The 24,481-nt window shown below is 47.6% G+C and overlaps 1 protein-coding gene across 1 annotated transcript in view; it reads left to right on the top strand.

Annotated features, from left to right (window-relative positions):
• The first annotated feature begins 372 nt into the window (after positions 1 to 372).
• Positions 373 to 24,481, top strand: part of LOC140114334 (uncharacterized) — a 52,953-nt gene continuing 28,844 nt past the window's right edge. Inside the window, exons 1-7 of the mRNA XM_072132699.1 lie at positions 373 to 486; positions 2,098 to 2,270; positions 2,352 to 2,495; positions 2,574 to 2,682; positions 2,768 to 2,829; positions 2,913 to 3,033; positions 9,560 to 10,145. Of these exons, the coding sequence (XP_071988800.1) occupies positions 2,193 to 2,270; positions 2,352 to 2,495; positions 2,574 to 2,682; positions 2,768 to 2,829; positions 2,913 to 3,033; positions 9,560 to 10,145 (1,100 nt within the window). The 5' untranslated portion in view covers positions 373 to 486; positions 2,098 to 2,192. The remainder of the gene's footprint in view (positions 487 to 2,097; positions 2,271 to 2,351; positions 2,496 to 2,573; positions 2,683 to 2,767; positions 2,830 to 2,912; positions 3,034 to 9,559; positions 10,146 to 24,481) is intronic.

The raw sequence follows: 24,481 nt of genomic DNA, 5'->3' as shown, positions 1-24,481 counted from the left end.
CTACATGCACCTCACACATATACAGCTCCTCTACATGCACCTCACACATATACAGCTCAGCTACATGCACCTCACACATATACAGCTCAGCTACATGCACATCACACATATACAGCTCAGCTACATGCACGTCACACATATACAGCTCAGCTACATGCACGTCACACATATACAGCTCAGCTACACGCACCTCACACATATACAGCTCAGCTACACGCACCTCACACATATACAGCTCAGCTACATGCACGTCACACATATACAGCTCAGCTACATGCACCTCAGTCCTGACACTGAGAACACAACCAACACAGAAGAACCCTGGTCACGTGACCTACCATGACTCCTCCCACAGGTGACTGATCACATGACGGTGACATCATCGCAGGTCCTGGAAGCTGCAGTACAGGAGGAGGCGTGAGAGGAGTCACCGCCAGGAAGGGATTTTGGGGCACGTTCATTATTAACCCTTTGAGGACCGGACTGGTAAATATTCTTTAGATTTGAATGATAATCCTGGTGCTGAGGGGAGATGGTTCTGATACTGGTGGTTCCGCTCCGGTATCTGCTGGTCGGGGGAGATAACAATCTGATTGTCTTCCAGCAGATGATGAGGGTGATAATCATCAGCTCAGACACGACGGGTCCTGCCGCTCCGTGCTGTGTCTATAGGACCCCGAAATAGTAAAACGGGGCCCCCCTTCCGGCCGAGGCCTTTTATATTTTTTGCTTCCAGTGTTTTCTACTTCAGTGTCCAGAGCGGTGTGGTCCTTGTTATCTGCGGAGCGGTGTGGTCCTTGTTATCTGCGGAGCGGTGTGGTCCTTGTTATCTGCGGAGCGGTGTGGGGCTCGTTATCTGCGGAGCGGTGTGGGGCTCGTTATCTGCGGAGCGGTGTGGGGCTCGTTATCTGCGGAGCGGTGTGGGGCTCGTTATCTGCGGAGCGGTGTGGGGCTCGTTATCTGCGGAGCGGTGTGGTCCTTGTTATCTGCGGAGCGGTGTGGTCCTTGTTATCTGCGGAGCGGTGTAGTCCTTGTTATCTGCGGAGCGGTGTGGTCCTTGTTATCTGCGGAGCGGTGTGGTCCTTGTTATCTGCGGAGCGGTGTGGTCCTTGTTATCTGCGGAGCGGTGTGGGGCTCGTTATCTGCGGAGCGGTGTGGGGCTCGTTATCTGCGGAGCGGTGTGGGGCTCGTTATCTGCGGAGCGGTGTGGGGCTCGTTATCTGCGGAGCGGTGTGGGGCTCGTTATCTGCGGAGCGGTGTGGTGTTCGTTATCTGCGGAGCGGTGTGGGGCTCATTATCTGCGGAGCGGTGTGGGGCTCATTATCTGCGGAGCGGTGTGGTCCTTGTTATCTGCGGAGCGGTGTAGTCCTTGTTATCTGCGGAGCGGTGTGGTCCTTGTTATCTGCGGAGCGGTGTGGGGCTCGTTATCTGCGGAGCGGTGTGGTCCTTGTTATCTGCGGAGCGGTGTGGTCCTTGTTATCTGCGGAGCGGTGTAGTCCTTGTTATCTGCGGAGCGGTGTAGTCCTTGTTATCTGCGGAGCGGTGTAGTCCTTGTTATCTGCGGAGCGGTGTGGGGCTCGTTATCTGCGGAGCCTTGTGGTGCTCATCTGCGGAGCGGTGTGGTCCTTGTTATCTGCGGAGCTTTGTGGTGCTCGTTATCCGCGGAGCGGTGTGGTCCTTGTTATCTGCGGAGCGGCGTGGTGCTCGTTATCCGCGGAGCGGTCCGTTTTTAACGGATTGCTTAAAAACGGACCAAAAATGTTTTTTAAAACGCCACGTGTGTCTTAGTGTCAGCGCTGAATATTCCAGGCCAGGAAAATTTCCAAATGCTCTGAAATTAATGGTTTAATTGTGTTTTAACATATTTTTACAAATATTTTGCACATTTAGCACATTCTGGTGCCAATAACTTTTTTCATATTTCGCTGATCCGTTCACTGGTTAACACTTGGGATCAGAACCAGAACTAAACCTGGGTGCATGGAGAGAGAGCAGGACACAGTAATAGTTTAGCAAGGGGTTAATGGCCGTGTCACACAAATATCCCGCTCCCCCGAATCAGTTTTACAGATATTAAAATAAAAATTATTCTTCTAGACTCTGCAGACATCGGAGCGGCCAGACCCCGAATACATCTACAGAGACCCCGCACCTCATATCTGACTCCTTTCTGTCCTAATTACCTGACAAGGATGTATAAAGACCGGGACAAGATGGCGGAGACGATACTACACCTCACCCTAGAGATCCTGTACCGGCTGACAGGAGAGGTGAGAGCCCCCCATATCATGTGGTGGTGGGGGATGGGACATGGATGTGGGGATATTATCCCGCTGTCTCCCAATAACCAGGATTACACATTAATGAGGAAGACATCAGGGGAGCGCCAGGAGTCAGGAGGGCGGAGCCCCATCACAGAGCCGCCCCCTTCCCTGATCCACGGGCAGAAGATCCTAGAACTGACCATGAAGATGACGGAGCTGCTGACTGGAGAGGTGACACTGCTGGGAATGCTGGGACATGATCCAGTAATGGAGGCTCCGGGGGATGACTGTAGCCATTGTGTGTGTCAGGTTCCTATAAGGTGTCAGGATGTGGCCGTCTATTTCTCCATGGAGGAGTGGGAGTATGTAGAAGGACACAAGGAGCGCTACCAGGAGCCGCGGAGCCTGACATCACCAGGTAATAGACAGGACTATAGACACGTGTCCCCTCTGTATTATCTGTATAGAAGAAGGAATTCAGTCTGTGTATGTGATCCCTACAGTCCCTCCATCCAGGGAGAGAAGATCCCCGGAGAGATGTCCCCGTCCTGCACAGGAGGATCAGGTAGGTGGAGATGTCTCCTATAATCTGCAGATGAAGCAGAAACTTCTTGTGTTTTCCTCATGTTCCTTTATATTTTGTCGCAGCCTCCGAGTCAGGAGAAGGATCCGGAGAGTCTGGATGTTGTGGCCGTAACCATAAAAGAAGAGACGTGTGTGAGTGATGAGGAGGAGTGTGAGGAGGACGCCCCGGCACATGTCCCCCCAGGTGAGGAGTGTGAGGAGGACGCCCCGGCACATGTCCCCCCAGGTGAGGAGTGTGAGGAGGACGCCCCGGCGCGTGTCCCCCCAGGTGAGGAGTGTGAGGAGGACGCCCCGGCACATGTCCCCCCAGGTGAGGAGTGTGAGGAGGACGCCCCGGCACATGTCCCCCCAGGTGAGGAGTGTGAGGAGGACGCCCCGGCACATGTCCCCCCAGGTGAGGAGTGTGAGGAGGACGCCCCGGCACATGTCCCCCCAGGTGAGGAGTGTGAGGAGGACGCCCCGGCACGTGTCCCCCCAGGTGAGGAGTGTGAGGAGGACGCCCCGGCACATGTCCCCCCAGGTGAGGAGTGTGAGGAGGACGCCCCGGAACGTGTCCCCCCAGGTGAGGAGTGTGAGGAGGACGCCCCGGCACATGTCCCCCCAGGTGAGGAGTGTGAGGAGGACGCCCCTTCACATGTCCCCCCAGGTGAAGAGTGTGAGGAGGACGCCCCGGCACATGTCCCCCCAGGTGAGGAGTGTGAGGAGGACGCCCCGGCACATGTCCCCCCAGGTGAGGAGTGTGAGGAGGACGCCCCGGCACATGTCCCCCTAGGTGAGGAGTGTGAGGAGGACGCCCCGGCACATGTCCCCCCGGGTGAGTGGTCACTACTACATGTAATGCTCTAGTCCTGTCCTCTATGGTCCTAAATGCAAATCCACAGGACGGGTGCAACCACTTCCACTGACCCCTTTCCTGCAGCCGGGCTGAAAGGGGAGGCGGTGCCAAGAAATAGCGAGACTATACACTCAGGACTGCCACTGTCAAGCACCAGGGGTAGTGGACCCACTGGACCACCACAGACGATGACATAAGCCGACACCTGGGACCGGAGTCTAAGTGGTACCCGGTTTTCACCAAAGCCTGACGCAAAGCGGGTTGGACTTGTTGCGGCGTGCTACCACCAGGTCGTTCCACAGGTGCCACTTCGTCCGCAATGGCAGCCAAGGTGAGTTACAGAGACGTTGAGCAAAATCGTAGTCGCGGACAGGCAGGAGGTCAGGACATGCAGCATAGAATCGGGCCCAAGGCACGAAGATCTGGCAGGATAAACAGGAAGGGGCTGGAATCTAAACAGAACGGGCGGCCGGCGCCAATTATTGTCACGCTGGCCATTTAAATCTCCTGAAGCCAGCGTGCCCGCGCCCTAGGAGACTCCATGACCGACCGGACTCCCGAGCTAAACTGTGAACTAGCACAATCCTACACGGAGCTCTGATCTCCACCAACCAGAAAGGAGCCTGAAAGAAAATAATAGGCCCGGCAGCAACATAAAAGCGGTTTGTATATCCAATCATAAGGGCAAAAGGGCCAATGTCCCTTAGAAGAACAATCGCCTTGTCATAGGGCCAATGTCCCTTAGAAGGGCAATCGCCTTGTCATAGGGCCAATGTCCCTTAGAAGGGCAATCGCCTTGTCATAGGGCCAATGTCCCTTAGAAGGGCAATCGCCTTGTCATAGGGCCAATGTCCCTTAGAAGAACAATCGCCTTGTCATAGGGCCAATGTCCCTTAGAAGAGCAATCGCCTTGTCATAGGGCATGTCAGTAACAAAAGCTTCTGGATCATTCACTGACGAGCCCCTTGTCTGGTGAATGAGACAATTTTCTTTATTCTCCTGTTTCCGGGCTCCTTTTTTGGAACATGTTGTGCAGAAATTTTCTAAATTAGAAAATAGACGGAAAAAGAAAGGGCCCTCAATCCTCAGAGGAAACATTTTTAGAAACTGGAATGGAATTAAGAAAAAAACAAAACACAAAGTGCATTGCCGGTCGGATCCTTATCAGGATAGGGATTGGATCATGGTCCCATTTAGAGTCTTTTATCTTATGGGGGCGGAAGATTTTGCTGGCAGTTTTGAGTCCTGGGCATCGCACCTCTGGATGGGAAGCGCCGCATGAGGAGTAATGTTACTTATATTACAAAGGCTGAAGTAACAGCACTGATCCTGGTTAAAGAGGCAACAGGCATCGGGGTGACAGACGCCCACTTACCCCTGGAGGGCACCTGCTCTGGGCGGCTTCGATGAAACTATTAGACAAGCTGTAGGGTCATAGCTATCCAATACTGATTTAAGGGGGGACACTAGATCAGACCCCAGTAAACCTTCTCTATCGCCATCCTTGCCACCCGGCGATCCTGCAAACTGAGGGAAGACCGACAGGCGTGGAGCAGAAATCATCACCACTGGGGAGAACACCAAGCCAAACCTCCTGGAAGACCTGCCGAGGTCCAGCTCATGCCGTCCATGGCTACGACAACCAGACCTCGCCGGTGGGGCTGGGGGAACTCAGGAGGATCTCGAACACTCACAATGGCCGGAGTGATGACACATCGCAGAGCCACCATGGCGTCGCCTATCGGCAAGTCTATGGAACCTAAAATGTTGGGAGACTATAAGGGGCGCATGAGGCTGGGAACCGCAGGGGTAATTAAAGGGGTGGGGAACTAAAGGGGTGGGCAACAGTAACAGTGGAAAACCCATGGAAATATCGTCATCTACTGATTTGCTATTTACTTTATTATATCTTTATTTTTATATCTATTCAACATCGGTATAATACACAGTCATATCAAAGGTATTTCAGAATGTTTTGTCTTCTTTATTTTTTGCAGATGACAGTACCACGAGTTTAGAGGTTTATGATATATTATCAGATTTGGAAGATGACGACCAAGATATCCTAAAAGAAATACATGAAAAGTGTTCTGATCCATCACAGACTGTCGAGCAAAATAAAGATGGTGTCATAGATCAGAGAATTCACACAGGGGAGAAGTCATTTCTTTGTTCACAATGTGGGAAATGTTTTACTCGGAAATCATATCTTCTTATACATCAAAGAACACACACAGGAGAGAAGCCGTTTCCCTGTCCAGAATGTGGGAAATGTTTTGGTCAGAGATCACATCTCACACAGCATAAAAAAATCCACACGGGAGAGAGGCCGTTTCTGTGTTCAGAATGTGGGAAATGTTTTCCTGTGAGATCAGGTCTTGTGAAACATCAGAGAATTCACACGGGAGAGAAGCCCTTCTCATGCCGAGAATGTGGGAGGTGTTTCTCAAGAAGACGGCCCCTCACGGATCACGAGAAGCTCCACACAGGAGAGAAGCCCTTCTCATGCCGAGAATGTGGGAGGTGTTTCTCAAGAAGAGGTACCCTCACAGATCACGAGAAACTCCACACAGGGGAGAAGCCGTATTCATGCACAGAATGTGGGAAATGTTTCACTGTAAAATCGACTCTTGTGGTTCATCAGAGAAGCCACACGGGAGAGAAGCCATATGCATGTACAGTGTGCGGAAAGTGCTTCAAGCAAAAGTCAATCCTCAACGCTCATCAAAAAACTCACTCAGGAGGGAAAGCGTTTTCGTGTTCCGATTGTGGCAGATGTTACAGCTACAAATCAGATCTTCTTAAACATCAAAGAACTCACACGGGGCAGTAGATATTTTCTTCATAAATGTGTTTTATTTGGAAAAATTTATAGAAAATCTTCTGGTAAAAACAATTGTAAAGCAAAATAACAGAAATAAGAGATTCAGATCAATAATTGATGAGTAATAAATGTCTGCGAATAAGAATAAACATCTGTGAGCAAAAGAAGGTTTCAGGATACAGGGGTTGTCTGAAATATTTTGATGGGCTTAAAATAGGCTTCCCATATCTGATTGGTGGATGGGAAGCCCCCTCCTCACCTCGGTAAACTGTTAGAGACCTCCACCAGGCCGAGACATACACTCAGCGGCCACTTTATTAGGTCCACCCTGCTAGTAACGGGTTGGACCCCCTTTTGCCTTCAGAACTGCCTCAATTCTTCGTGGCATAGATTCAACAAGGTGCTGGAAGCTCCTCAGAGATTTTGCTCCATAGTGACATGATGGCATCACACAGTTGCCGCAGATTTGTCGGCTGCACATCCATGATGCGAATCTCCCGTTCCACCACATCCCAAAGATGCTCTATTGGATTGAGATCTGGTGACTGTGGAGCCATTTGTGTCCAGTGACCTCATTGTCATGTTCAAGAAACCAGTCTGAGATGATTCCAGCTTTATGACATGGCGCATTATCCTGCTGAAAGTAGCCATCAGATGTTACAGGGTACATTGTGCTCATAAAGGGATGGACATGGTCAGCAGCAATACTCAGGTAGGAAAATATTCCCCACACCATGACACCACCACCACAAGCCTGACCCGCTGATACAAGGCAGGATGGATCCATGACACCACCACCACCAGCCTGACCCGCTGATACAAGGCAGGATGGATCCGCGCTTTCATGTTGTTGTACCAAATTCTGACCCTACCATCCGAATGTCGCAGCAGAAATCGAGACTCATCAGACCAGGCAACGTTTTTCCAATCTTCTACTGTCCAATTTCGATGAGCTTGTGCAAATTGTAGCCTCAGTTTCCTGTTCTTAGCTGAAAGGAGTGGCACCCGGTGTGGTCTTCTGCTGCTGTAGCCCATCTGCCTCAGAGTTGGACGTACTGTGCGTTCAGAGATGCTCTTCTGCCTACCTTGGTTGTAACGGGTGGCGATTTGAGTCACTGTTGCCTTTCTCTCAGCTCGAACCAGTCTGCCCATTCTCCTCTGACCTCTGGCATCAACAAGGCATTTCCGCCCACAGAACTGCCGCTCACTGAATGTTTTTTCTTTTGCGGACCATTCTCTGTAAACCCTAGAGATGGTTGTGCGTGAAAATCCCAGTAGATCAGCAGTTTCTGAAATACTCAGACCAGCCCTTCTGGCACCAACAACCATGCCACGTTCAAAGGCCTCAAATCACCTTTCTTCCCGATACTGATGCTCGGTTTGAACTGCAGGAGATTGTCTTGACCATGTCTACATGCCTAAATGCACTGAGGTGCCGCCATGTGATTGGCTGATTAGAAATTAAGTGTTAACGAGCAGTTGGACAGATGTGGCCGGTGAGTGTATACCATAGAGAAGTTGTCTCCATACACTGTGCAGTGGCCATGTGCTGTGAGCAGATTGTAGAAAGGCTTCTATTTGCAACTACATGGCATGTCGTACTGCCAAAAATGCTCACTAGATTTTTCTGGATGGAAATAGACTGGAACACCCTGGTGGTCCCCTCTGGAATGCACCCTCAGTGTTAAATAAACTTAGTCCGTTCACAACCTGTTTCTTTCAAAGTCGTTTTACCTGCTAGCCATCTCTGTACTGTGGAGCCAACAGGATGACACTGCCTCCCCCGCTGCTCTGTCCTATGATGGTTTGTAATTCTGTCATTCCTCCAGACCTGAGAATACTCTTCACTTCTTACTAACACCAAATGTGCAGCCACCTGTTGCAGGCCTTGGGGCTGAAGATCTGACCACCTACTTTAAATTAACCCTTTAACGACCAGACCCTTTTTTGTTTTCACTCCCCACCTTCAAAAATCTATAACTTTTTTTATAAGATTTTGCTGGCAGTTTTGAGTCATGGGCATCGCACCTCTGGATGGGAAAAGCCGCACGAGGAGTAATGTTACTTAGATTACAAAGGCTGAAGTAACAGCACTGATCCTGGTTAAAGAGGCAACAGGCATCGAGGTGACAGACGCCCTCCTACCCTTGGGGGGCACCTGCTCTGGGCGGCTTCAATAAAAATATTTGACAAAGCCACATATCCGCGGCCTTTACACCTCATCCCATCCGTGGATGAAGAGCCAAATGCCTTCGGAACTCATTATAACCCACCAAGATAACTGCCATAGGACTTGTCACACAAGGATTATGATCCTGGGGACAATAGCTGCTCCTTATCCACCGGGTGCTGGTACCACATCAGTAACCAAATATTCAGTCATCAGCCCATATTTTTATGTGGTCTTAGCTTTCAGAACCCAGAGGGCTAACGGCAAAGAAGAATGGGTCCTTGTAGACACCGGTATGTAGAGGAGCATAGGGGATAGAAGAGGGGATAGCCAAAGGAGCAGCTGTAGGGGCATAGCTATCCAATACTGTTTTACGAGAGGACCCCTCTAAACCCTCCCTCCTCCTTGCCAACCCGCGCTCCTGCAAACAGAAACTCACCAAAGGGAGGGAAGACCGACAGGCGTGGAGCAGAAATCACCACCGCTGGGGAGAACACCAAGCCAAACCTCCTGGAAGACCTGCCGAGGTCCAGCTCATGCCGTCCATGGCTACGACAACCAGACGTCGCCTGGGAAACTCAGGAGGATCTCAAACACTCACAATGGCAGAAGTGTTGACACATCGCAGACTACCTTGGCGACGCCTATGGGCATCCCGGGATTAGGAACTGGAGCCAAGTCTATGGAACCTAAAATTTTAGGAGACTATAAGGGGCTTATGAGGCTGGGAACTAAAGGGGTGACAGTAACAGTGGAAAACCCCTGGAAATATCGTCATCTACTGATTTGCTATTTACTTTTAAGTTTACGTTAGTTTTATATGTATTCAATATCGGTATAATAATCATTTCAGAATGTTTTTTCTTCTTTATTTTTTGCAGATGCCAGTACCACGAGTTTAGAGGTTTATGTGATATTATCAGATTTGGAACATGACGACCAAGATATCCTAAAAGAAATACATGAAAAGTGTTCTGATCCCTCACAGACTGTCGAGCAAAATAAATATGGAGTCTTAGATCAGAGAATTCACACAGGGGAGAAGTCATTTCCTTGTTCACAATGTGGGAAATCTTATGCTAGGAAATCATATCTCCTTATACATCAAAGAACCCACACAGGAGAGAAGCCGTTTCCCTGTCCAGAATGTGGGAAATGTTTTGGTCAGAGATCACATCTCACACAGCATAAAAAAATCCACACGGGAGAAAGGCCATTTCCGTGTTCAGAATGTGGGAAATGTTTTCCTGTGAGATCAGATCTTGTGAAACATCAGAGAATTCACACGGGAGAGAAGCCCTTCTCATGCCGAGAATGTGGGAAGTGTTTCACCGCAAAATCGACTCTTGTTGTTCATCAGAGAAGCCACATGGGAGAGAAGCCATATGCATGTACAGTGTGCGGAAAGTGCTTCAAGCAAAAGTCAGAGCTGACCGCACATCAAAAAACTCACTCGGGGGGGAAAGCGTTTTCGTGTTCCGATTGTGGCAAATGTTATAACCACAGGTCCGATCTTATAAAGCATCAGATAACTCACACGGGAATGAAGCAATTTTTATGTCCAGATTGTGGGAGATGTTACAGCTACAAATCAGATCTTCTTAAACATCAAAGAACTCACACGGGGCAGTAGATATTTTCTTCATAAATGTGTTTTATTGGCAAAAATTAATAGAAAATGATTAGGTAAAAACAATTGCACAGCAAAATAACAAATAAGAGATTCAGATCAATAATTGATGAGTAATAAATGTCTGCGAATAAGAAACTTATTCCATTCCGTTCACAACCTGTTTCTTTCGAAGTCGTTTTACCTGCTAGCCATCTCTGTACTGTGAAGCCAACAGGATGACACTGCCTCCCCCGCTGCTCTGTCCTATGATGGTTTGTAATTCTGTCATTCCTCCAAACCTGAGAATACTCTTCACTTCTTACTAACACCAAATGTGCAGCCACCTGTTACAGGCCTTGGGGCTGAAGATCTGACCACCTACTTTAAATTAACCCTTTAACGACCAAGCCCATTTTTGTTTTCACTCCCCACCTTCAAAAATCTATAACTTTTTTATTTTTCCACGTAAAGAGCTGTGTGATGGCTTGTTTTCTGCGTAACAAAACGCTCTTCATAGTGATGGTATTTGGTATTCCATGTTGTGTAATGGGATCCGGGTTTTCTTGTGGGCTTGGATTTTACGGCTTTCATTGTGTCCCCCAAATAACGTGTCTACTTTATTCTTTGGGTTGGTGCAATCACAGGGAAACCAAATTTGTATAGGTTTTATAATTTCTTCTTACATTTACAAAAATTAAAACCTCCTGTAAAAAAAAAAAAATTTCCTGCGCTAATAACTTTTTCATACTTTGGTGTACGGATCTGTGGGTGGTTTAATTTTTTGAATTTTTTGATGGACTTTTCATCACTTTTTATAGATTTTTTAAAAATATTTTTCAAAATGGCAAAAAAGTGCCATTTTCGACTTTGGGCGCTATTTTCTGTTACATGCTTAAACGCTGTGAACAACTTTTATTATATTTTGATAGATCCGGCATTTTCGGGCACGGAGATACCTAATGTGTTTATGATTTTTACTGTTTATTCATATTTATATGACTTCTAGGGAAAGGGGGGTGATTTGAATTCTTAGGTTTTTTAAATAAAATTTTTATTATTATTTTTTTTTTTTACTATTTTTTAGACCCCCTAGGGTACTTTAAACCTAGGTTGTCTGATTGATCCTACCATATACTATCATACTGCACTATGGAAATATATGGGGATTTTTCTCCAAATTCTTTACAATGTGCAAATCGAACATTGTAATGAATAGGTTAAAACGTGACAGCCTTGGGTCTTCAGAATACCCAAGCCTGTCATAGCAACCGATCTTTTGCCCAACCCCAAGAAATTATATACTACAATGGGGAGGCTGTATATAATATAATTGGGGAGGGGAGGCTGTATATCCTATAAAAAGAGAGTTAAGTCTGTACATAATATAACTGGGGAGGGGAGGCTGTATATACTATAACTGGAGGGGGGAGGCTGTATATACTATAACTGGAGAGAGGAGGCTGTATATAATATAACTAGAGAGTGGAGGCTGCATATAATATAATTGGGGAGGGGAGGCTGTATATACTATAACTGGGATGGGGGGGCTGTATATACTATAACTGGGATGGGGGGGCTGTATATACTATAACTGGAGAGGGGAGGCTGTATATAATATAACTGGGGAGAGGGGGCTGTATACTATAACTGGGGAGGGGAGGCTGTATATACTATAACTGGGGAGGGGAGGCTGTATATACTATAACTGGAGAGAGGAGGCAGTATATACTATAACTGGAGAGAGGAGGCTGTATATACTATAACTGGGGAGGGGAGGCGGTATATAACTGGAGAGGGGAGGCTGTATATAGTATAACTGGGGAGGGGAGGCTGTATATACTATAACTGGGGAGGGGGACTGTATATACTATAACTGGAGAGAGGGGGCTGTATATACTATAACTGGAGAGGCTGCATATGCTATAACTGGGGAGGCTGTATATACTATAACTGGAGAGAGGAGGCTGTATATACTATAAAAGAGAGATAAGTCTGTACACAATATAACTGGAGAGAGGAGGCAGTATATACTATTACTGGAGAGGGGAGGCTGTATATACTAAAACTGGGGAGGGGAGGCTGTATATACTATAACTGGGGAGGGGAGGCTGTATATAATATAACTGGAGAGGGGGGGATGTATATACTATAACTAGGGAGGGGAGGCTGTATATACTATAACTGGAGAGGGGAGGCTGTATATACTATAGCTCGGGAGAGGGGGCTGTATATACTATAACTGGGGAGGGGAGGCTGTATATACTATAACTGGGGAGGGGAGGCTGTATATACTATAACTGGGGAGGGGAGGCTGTATATACTATAACTGGGGAGGGGAGGCTGTATATACTATAACTGGAGGGGGGAGGCTGTATATACTATAACTGGAGAGAGGAGGCTGTATATAGTATAACTGGAGAGAGGAGGCTGTATATAATATAACTAGAGAGTGGAGGCTGCATATAATATAATTGGGGAGGGGAGGCTGTATATACTATAACTGGGATGGGGGGGCTGTATATACTATAACTGGAGAGAGGAGGCAGTATATACTATAACTGGGGAGGGGAGGCTGTATATACTATAACTGGAGAGAGGAGGCTGTATATACTATAACTGGGGAGGGGAGGCTGTATATACTATAACTGGGGTGGGGAGGCGGTATATAACTGGAGAGAGGAGGCTGTATATAGTATAACTGGGGAGGGGAGGCTGTATATACTATAACTGGGATGGGGGGCTGTATATACTATAACTGGGGAGGGGGACTGTATATACTATAACTGGAGAGAGGAGGCAGTATATAATATAACTGGGGAGGGGAGGCTGTATATACTATAACTGGGGAGGGGAGGCTGTATATACTATAACTGGAGAGGGAAAGTGTGTATACTATAACTGGGGAGGGGAGGCTGTATATAATATAACTGGGGATGGGAGGCTGTTTATACTATTACTGGAGAGGGGAGGCTGTATATAATATAACTGGAGAGGGGAGGCTGTATATACTATAACTCGGGAGAGGGGGCTGTATATACTATAACTGGGGAGGGGAGGCTGTATTTACTATAACTGGAGAGGGGGGATGTATATACTATAACTAGGGAGGGGAGGCTGTATATACTATAACTGGAGAGGGGAGGCTGTATATACTATAACTGGAGAGGGGAGGCTGTATATTATATAACTGGGGAGAGGGGGCTGTATACTATAACTGGGGAGGGGAGGCTGTATATACTATAACTGGGGAGGGGAGGCTGTATATACTATAACTGGGGAGGCTGTATATACTATAACTGGGGAGGGGAGGCTGTATATACTATAACTGGGGAGGGGAGGCTGTATATACTATAACTGGGGAGGGGAGGCTGTATATAATATAACTGGAGAGGGGGCTGTATATACTATAACTGGAGAGAGGAGTCTATATACTATAACTGGGGAGGGGAGGCTGTATATAATATAACTGGGGAGAGGAGTCTATATACTATAACTGGGGAGGGGAGGCTGTATATACTATAACTGGAGAGAGGAGTCTATATACTATAACTGGGGAGGGGAGGCTGTATATACTATAACTGGGGAGAGGAGTCTATATACTATAACTGGGGAGGGGAGGCTGTATATACTATAACTGGAGAGAGGAGTCTATATACTATAACTGGGGAGGGGAGGCTGTATATAATATAACTGGAGAGAGGAGTCTATATACTATAACTGGGGAGGGGAGGCTGTATATAATATAACTGGGGAGAGGAGTCTATATACTATAACTGGGGAGGGGAGGCTGTATATACTATAACTGGAGAGAGGAGTCTATATACTATAACTGGGGAGGGGAGGCTGTATATACTATAACTGGGGAGGGGAGGCTGTATATACTATAACTGGAGAGAGGAGTCTATATACTATAACTGGGGAGGGGAGGCTGTATATACTATAACTGGGGACGGGAGGCTGTATATACTATAACTCGGGAGAGGGGGCTGTATATACTATAACTGGGGAGGGGAGGCTGTATATACTATAACTGGGGAGGGGAGGCTGTATATACTATAACTGGAGAGGGGAGGCTGTATATACTATAACTAGGGAGGGGAGGCTGTATATACTATAACTAGGGAGGGGAGGCTGTATATACTATAACTGGAGAGGGGAGGCTGTACATACTATAACTGGAGAGGGGAGGCTGTATATAATATAACTGGGGAGGGGAGGCTGTATATACTATAACTGGAGAGGGGAGGCTGTATATACTATAACTGGGGAGGGGAGGCTGTATATACTATAACTGGGGAGGGGAGGCTGTATATACTATAACTGGAGAGGGGAGGCTGTATATACTATAACTGGAGAGGGGAGGCTGTATATACTATAACTGGAGAGGGGAGGCTGTATATACTATAACTGGGGAGGGGAGGCTGTATATACTATAACTGGAGAGGGGAGGCTGTATATACTATAACTGGAGAGGGGAGGCTGTATATACTATAACTGGGGAGGGGAGGCTGTATATACTATAACTGGAGAGGGGAGGCTGTACATACTATAACTGGAGAGGGGAGGCTGTATATACTATAACTAGGGAGGGGAGGCTGTATATACTATAACTGGAGAGGGGAGGCTGTATATACTATAACTGGGGAGGGGAGGCTGTATATACTATAACTGGGGAGGGGAGGCTGTATATACTATAACTGGAGAGGGGAGGCTGTACATACTATAACTGGAGAGGGGAGGCTGTATATACTATAACTAGGGAGGGGAGGCTGTATATACTATAACTGGAGAGGGGAGGCTGTATATACTATAACTGGGGAGGGGAGGCTGTATATACTATAACTGGGGAGGGGAGGCTGTATATACTATAACTCGGGAGGGGAGGCTGTATATACTATAACTCGGGAGAGGGGGCTGTATATACTATGAGGGGAGGCTGTATATACTATAACTGGAGAGGGGGCTGTATATACTATAACTGGAGAGAGGAGTCTATATACTATAACTGGGGAGGGGAGGCTGTATATACTATAACTGGGGAGGGGAGGCTGTATATACTATAACTCGGGAGAGGGGGCTGTATATACTATAACTGGGGAGGGGAGGCTGTATATACTATAACTGGGGAGGGGAGGCTGTATATACTATAACTGGGGAGGGGAGGCTGTATATACTATAACTGCTCGTTGCTCAGACGAATACTTCGCCTGCTCGAGAAAATGGCAGCTCCCGCCGTTTTGCTTTTTGGCGGCCAGAAACAGAGCCAATCACAAGCCAGGAGACTCTGCACTCCACCCAGCATGACGTGGTACCCTTACACGTAGATAGCAGTGGTTGGCTGGCCAGATCAGGTGACCCTGGGATAGACTAGCCGCTGCCCGCGCTGCTCGGATCATTCTGTGTCTGGATGCCGCTAGGGAGAGAGCTGCTGCTGGTCAGGGAAAGCGTTAGGGTGTTCTATTAGCTTACTGTTAGGCAGGAGTGATTCTACAAGAACCCAACAGCCCTTCTTAGGGCTACAATAACGTTATACTTTTTTTTTTTTTGTTTGCTTGTGGCTGGGCTTGCTGCCATTAGTAGTGCAGCTAGTACCATATTGTGAGGAATTAGCAGGGGGACTTGCTACCGTTGTGTTTAGCTCTTAGTGACACACATATCCACCTCAAACACCAAAGTGGGACAATTTATTAGGGGTTTGATTAGAATTAGGCAGAGTCTGCTGATTTATTTTTTTTTTTCATAAGTGAAAAATCCTTTTGTGTGCTGTCAGTGTTGCAAATATAATTTCATCTAGCTTAGTCTGCCTGCTACTGTTTAGCAGCTGGTCTCCAGAAATCCCAATCCACATTCTCTCTGCCGGTGAAGCGCACTGTACGTCACGTGTGGCATAATCTAATACGGTTTTTGTTCACATTAGTCCCGGGACATTCAGCAATCCGCAAAGTTATAAAAACGAAAAAAAACAAAACATAATAAATTTCTTTAAATTTTTTTTGGGGGTGGGAAATCTCCGTTATAGCAATCAAATTTTGTCTACTGTAGTTGAGCTATTGTGCCTGCTTCTGTTTCGCAAGCTAGTCTCCAGAAATCCCAATCCACATTCTCTGCGCCGGTGAAGCGCACTGTACGTCACGTGTGGCGTAATCTAATACAGTCTTTTGTTCACATCAATACCGGGACATTTTTTTAAAAATTGTCTGTGTTGGTTAGAAACTAGCCATAGCAATCATCTTCTGAGGTTGCTGTCTGATTTCTTCGTCGTCTTTATAGCTGCCTCCACACGTTGTCTCCATTGCTGCCTCCACACATCAGGGCATATTTATCGAGCTGTCTGAAAGTCAGAATATTTCTAGTTGCCCATGGCAACCAATCACAGCTCAGCTTTCATTTAAACAGTGCTCATGAATATTTTAAAGGGGAGCTGTGATTGGTTGCCATGGGCAATTAGAAATATTCTGACTTTCAGACAGCTTGATAAATCTGCCCCATCGTCTCCATAGCTGCCTCCACACATCGTCTCCATAGCTACCTCCAAAAGTCGTCTACATAGCTGCCTCCATGCATCGTCTCCATAGCTGCCTCCACACGTCCTCAGCAAATGAGCTGTGTCAGGCTACATTTTCGGGTGTTTTACCGGCTGTGATTTTCTGGTATTTTATATGGGTCACTCATTTTGACAATGGATGCAAAGCTGTATGACTGAGTGCGCCCCCCCCCCCACATCGTCTCCATAGCACCCTCCACACACCGTCTCCATAGCAGCCTCCACACGTTGTCTCCATAGCAGCCTCCAAAAGTCGTCTCCATAGCTGCCTCCACATGTCGTCCCCTTAGCAAACGAGCTGTGTCAGGCTCATTTTTCGGGTGTTTCACCAGATACGTTATGGAACTTGGTCACTATGTCGCCACCATGCTGTGTTATCGACTAAATATACCGTCAACCTTTTGTTCACATAGGAAATCATTTCAGCGCTTCTTGCTCACCTCCTTTGGTTCCTCTCTGCCGCCTTAACCAGGCAAAATACTGATACATACAGTGCTACACATTATCCTCACCAAAAGGAATTTTTTAAATAGGTTTGAAGCCTGAGCCTGAGGCTGCCTCTGCATGCCGTCCCCTATAGTGTCAGGGTCAATTATTGCATGTTTTAGATGCTATCTAGCCTCATTCTGTCACTCTGTCATGGCCATGCTGTTGCCCATAATTTTGGCATAAAGGTGCGATTAAGCAGCCTCAGAGGCATCCATGCATGCTGCCCCTGCTGTTTCCTGTCCATTTCCGTGGTGTTTCCATCCTTTTCTGAGGTTCCCAGGTGTTTGGCCAAGCTTCCCTGTGCAGAGCCTTGGTCCCCTTGAAAAATGCTCGAGTCTCCCATTGACTTCAATGGGGCTCGTTATTCGAGACGAGCACTCGAGCATCGGGAAAAGTTCGTCTCCAATAACGAGTACCCGAGCATTTTAGTGCTCGCTCATCTCGAACTATAACTGGAGAGAGGAGTCTCTCTACACATTCTGACTATATACACATTAAACACACACAGCCTGACTACACACACCTTACACACACACAGCCTGACTACACACACGTTACACACACACACAGCCTGACTACATACACGTTACACACACACAGCCTGACTACACACACGTTACACACACACACAGCCTGACTACATACACGTTACACACACACAGCCTGACTACATACACGTTACACACACACAGCCTGACTACACACACGTTACACACACACAGCCTGACTACACACACGTTACACACACACACAGCCTGACTACATACACGTTACACACACACAGCCTGACTACATACACGTTACACACACACAGCCTGACTACACACACCTTACACACACACAGCCTGACTACACACACGTTACACACACACAGCCTGACTACATACACGTTACACACACACAGCCTGACTACATACACGTTACACACACACAGCCTGACTACATGAACGTTACACACACACAGCCCGACTACACGCACGTTACACACACACAGCCCGACTACACGCACGTTACACACACACAGCCCGACTATACGCACGTTACACACACAGCCTGACTACACACACGTTACACACACAGCCTGACTACACACACGTTACACACACACAGCCCGACTACACACACGTTACACACAGCCTGACTACACACACATTACACACACACACAGCCTGACTACATACACATTACACACACACAGCCTGACTACACACACGTTACATATACACACAGCCTGACTACACACACGTTACACACACAGCCTGCCTACACACACGTTACACACACACAGCCTGACTACACACACGTTACACACACACAGCCTGACTACACACACGTTACACACACACACAGCCTGACTACATACATGTTAAACATACACACAGCCTGACTACACACACGTTACACACACACACAGCCTGACTACACACACGTTACACACACACAGCCTGACTACACACACGTTACACACACACAGCCCGACTACATACACGTTACACACACACAGCCTAACTACACACACGTTACACACACACAGCCTGACTACACACACGTTACACACACAGCCTGACTACACACACGTTACACACACACACAGCCTGACTACATACACGTTACACACACACAGCCTGACTACACACACGTTACACACACACACAGCCTGACTACATACACGTTACACACACACAGCCTGACTACATACACGTTACACACACACAGCCTGACTACTTACACGTTACACACACACAGCCTGACTACATACACATTACACACACACACAGCCTGACTACACACACCTTACACACACACAGCCTGACTACACACACGTTACACACACACACAGCCTGACTACATACACGTTACACACACACAGCCTGACTACACACACGTTACACACACACACAGCCTGACTACATACATGTTAGACATACACACAGCCTGACTACACACACGTTACACACACACACAGCCTGACTACACACACGTTACACAAACACAGCCTGACTACACACACGTTACACACACACAGCCCGACTACATACACGTTACACACACACAGCCTAACTACACACACGTTACACACACACAGCCTGACTACACACACGTTACACACACATAGCCCGACTACATACACGTTACACACACACAGCCTAACTACACACACGTTACACACACACAGCCCGACTACACACACGTTACACACACACAGCCCGACTACACGCACGTTACACACACAGCCTGACTACACACACGTTACACACACACAGCCTGACTACACACACGTTACACACACACAGCCCGACTACACACACGTTACACACAGCCTGACTACACACACATTACACACACACACAGCCTGACTACATACACATTACACACACACAGCCTGACTACACACACGTTACATATACACACAGCCTGACTACACACACAGCCTGACTACACACATGTTACACACACACAGCCTGATTACACACACGTTACACACACACAGCCTGACTACACACACGTTACACACACACACAGCCTGACTACATACATGTTAAACATACACACAGCCTGACTACACACACGTTACACACACACACAGCCTGACTACACACACGTTACACACACACAGCCTGACTACACACACACAGCCCGACTACATACACGTTACACACACACAGCCTAACTACACACACGTTACACACACACAGCCTGACTACACACACGTTACACACACAGCCTGACTACACACACGTTACACACACACAGCCCGACTACACACACGTTACACACAGCCTGACTACACACACATTACACACACACACAGCCTGACTACATACACATTACACACACACAGCCTGACTACACACACGTTACATATACACACAGCCTGACTACACACACGTTACACACACAGCCTGACTACACACACAGCCTGACTACACACACGTTACACACACACAGCCTGACTACACACACGTTACACACACAGCCTGACTACACACACGTTACACACACACAGCCTGACTACACACACGTTACACACACACAGCCTGACTACACACACGTTACACACACAGCCTGACTACACACACGTTACACACACACAGCCTGACTACACACACGTTACACACACACAGCCTGACTACACACACCTTACACACACACAGCTTGACTACACACACGTTACACACACACACACAGCCTGACTACACACACATTACACACACACACAGCCTGACTACATACACATTACACACACACAGCCTGACTACACACACGTTACATATACACACAGCCTGACTACACACACGTTACACACACAGCCTGACTACACACACAGCCTGACTACACACACGTTACACACACACAGCCTGACTACACACACGTTACACACACAGCCTGACTACACACACGTTACACACACACAGCCTGACTACACACACGTTACACACACACAGCCTGACTACACACACGTTACACACACAGCCTGACTACACACACGTTACACACACACAGCCTGACTACACACACGTTACACACACACAGCCTGACTACACACACCTTACACACACACAGCTTGACTACACACACGTTACACACACACACACAGCCTGACTACACACACCTTACACACACACAGCATGACTACACACACGTTACACACACACAGCCTGACTACATACACGTTACACACACACACAGCCTGACTACATACACGTTACACACACACAGCCTGACTACATACACGTTACACACACACAGCCTGACTACATACACGTTACACACACACACAGCCTGACTACATACACATTACACACACACACAGCCTGACTACATACACATTACACACACACACAGCCTGACTACACACACGTTACACACACACAGCCTGACTACACACACGTTACACACACAGCCTGACTACACACACGTTACACACACACACACCCTGACTACACACACACGTTACACACACACACACAGCCCGACTACATACATGTTACACACACACACAGCCTGACTACACACACGATACACACACACAGCCTGACTACACACACGATACACACACACAGCCTGACTACACACACGTTACACACACCCTGACTACACACACGTTACACACACACACACAGCCCGACTACATACACGTTACACACACACAGCCTGACTACACACACGTTACACACACCCTGACTACACACACGTTACACACACACACACAGCCCGACTACACACACACAGCCCGACTACATACACGTTACACACACACAGCCTGACTACATACACGTTACACACACACAGCCTGACTACATACACGTTACACACACACAGCCTGACTACACACACGTTACACACACACAGCCTGACTACACACACGTTACACACACCCTGACTACACACACGTTACACACACACACCCTGACTACACACACACGTTACACACACACAGCCTGACTACACACACGTTACACACACACAGCCTGACTACACACACGTTACACACACAGCCTGACTACACACACGTTACACACACCCTGACTACACACACGTTACACACACACACACCCTGACTACACACACACGTTACACACACACACACAGCCTGACTACATACATGTTACACACACACACAGCCTGACTACACACACGATACACACACACAGCCTGACTACACACACGATACACACACACAGCCTGACTACACACACGTTACACACACACAGCCTGACTACACACACGTTACACACACACACACAGCCCGACTACACACATGTTACACACACACACAGCCCGACTACATACACGTTACACACACACAGCCTGACTACATACACGTTACACACACACAGCCTGACTACACACACGTTACACACACACAGCCCGACTACATACACGTTACACACACACAGCCTGACTACACACACGTTACACACACACAGCCCGACTACACACACACACAGCCCGACTACACACACGTTACACACACACACAGCCTGACTACACACACGTTACACACACACAGCCTGACTACACACACGTTACACACACACAGCCCGACTACACACACACACAGCCCGACTACACACACGTTACACACACACAGCCCGACTACATACACGTTACACACACACACAGCCTGACTACACACACACTACACACACAGCCTGACTACACACACGTTACACACACACACAGCCTGACTACACACACGTTACACACACACACAGCCTGACTACATACACGTTACACACACACAGCCTGACTACATACACGTTACACACACAGCCTGACTACACACACGTTACACACACACAGCCTGACAACATACACGTTACACACACACAGCCTGACTACACACACGTTACACACACACAGCCCGACTACATACACGTTACACACACACAGCCTGACTACACACACACACAGCCCGACTACATACACCTTACACACACAGCCTGACTACATACACGTTTCATACACACACAGCCTGACTACACACACGTTACACACACAGCCTGACTACATACACGTCACACACACACACAGCCTGACTACATACACGTTACACACACACAGCCTGACTACATACACGTTTCATACACACACAGCCTGACTACACACACGTTACACACACACAGCCTGACTACACACACGTTACACACACACAGCCTGACTACGCACACGTTACACACACACAGCCTGACTACATACACGTCACACACACACACAGCCTGACTACATACACGTTACACACACACAGCCTGACTACGCACACGTTACACACACACAGCCCGACTACACACACGTTACACACACAGCCCGACTACATACACGTTACACACACACACAGCCTGACTACATACACGTTACACACACAGCCTGACTACACACACGTTACACACACAGCCTGACTACACACACATTACACACACACATCCTGACTACACACACATTACACACACACATCCTGACTACACAAACGTTACACACACACAGCCTGACTACACACAGCTCTTACATCCCTTAGAGCAGTGATTTTCAACCTTTTTTGAGCCACGGCACACTTTTTATACTTAGAAAATCCTGGGGCACACCACCAAAATAGCACAAAATGACACTAAAACAGTCATATTATACATATAGCTAATAATATAGATTCTAAATTTATTTTACTCACTCAGTGTGAACACTGGGCCTGTTTGGATAAACACAAAAGGGATATCCTGGCAGGAATGGTGGAAACACACACGAAGCTCTTCCTCAACAGTTCTCAGTTTCTCCCTGTTTTTAGTATATGGTGCTGATTATCATGTGGCTCATATACTGCAAAATAAAGGGGTACAATGAGAAGTGCTATGGGCAGAGTACAAGTGCCAGCTCATATACTCTGCTGGTACTTGTAGTACTCCAGCCTCATGACTATAGTATTTCTCATTTTACATCGCTGCACATTGCCGGGAAACAAAACACAGGGGGCACCATAGTTTGGGGAACTTTCCCCGCGGCACACCTGACCATGTGTCGCGGCACACTGGTTGAAAATCACTGCCTTAGAGAACACAACCAGCACATCAGACTGGTGACTCCATGACTCCTCCCACAGTTGACTGATCACATGACGGTGACATCATCGCAGGTCCTGGAAGCTGCAGTACAGGAGGAGGCGTGAGAGGAGTCACCGCCAGGAAGGGATTTTGGGGCACGTTCATTATTAACCCTTTGAGGACCTGACTGGTAAATATTCTTAGATTTGAATGATAATCCTGGTGCTGAGGGGAGATGGTTCTGATACTGGTGGTTCCGCTCCGGTATCTGCTGGTCGGGGGAGATAACAATCTGATTGTCTTCCAGCAGATGATGAGGGTGATAATCATCAGCTCAGACACGACGGGTCCTGCCGCTCCGTGCTGTGTCTATAGGACCCCGAAATAGTCACACGCCCCTTACACCCCATTGGGCCCTGGGCTGTGTGAATATTATAGCCCCTACACATCACGAATCACTTCCTACATCTGCTGCTTTCAATCTGCGGTTTCCGTACCTTCAAAGGTCCTAAAATGGTTCTTTTGTACATGTGTATTGAGGAACAGATGTAGGAGGATTTCATGGGTGAAGGTCCTTCTCAGTGTAGAACTTGGTGGGTGGTTTGGGTGGCCATGAGCCCCC

Source organism: Engystomops pustulosus, chromosome 1 (genome assembly GCF_040894005.1).
Source record: "Engystomops pustulosus chromosome 1, aEngPut4.maternal, whole genome shotgun sequence".
NCBI classification, from domain to species: domain Eukaryota; kingdom Metazoa; phylum Chordata; class Amphibia; order Anura; family Leptodactylidae; genus Engystomops; species Engystomops pustulosus.
Note: the sequence above shows the minus strand (reverse complement) of the source record. Positions and strands in the feature narration are given on the sequence as shown.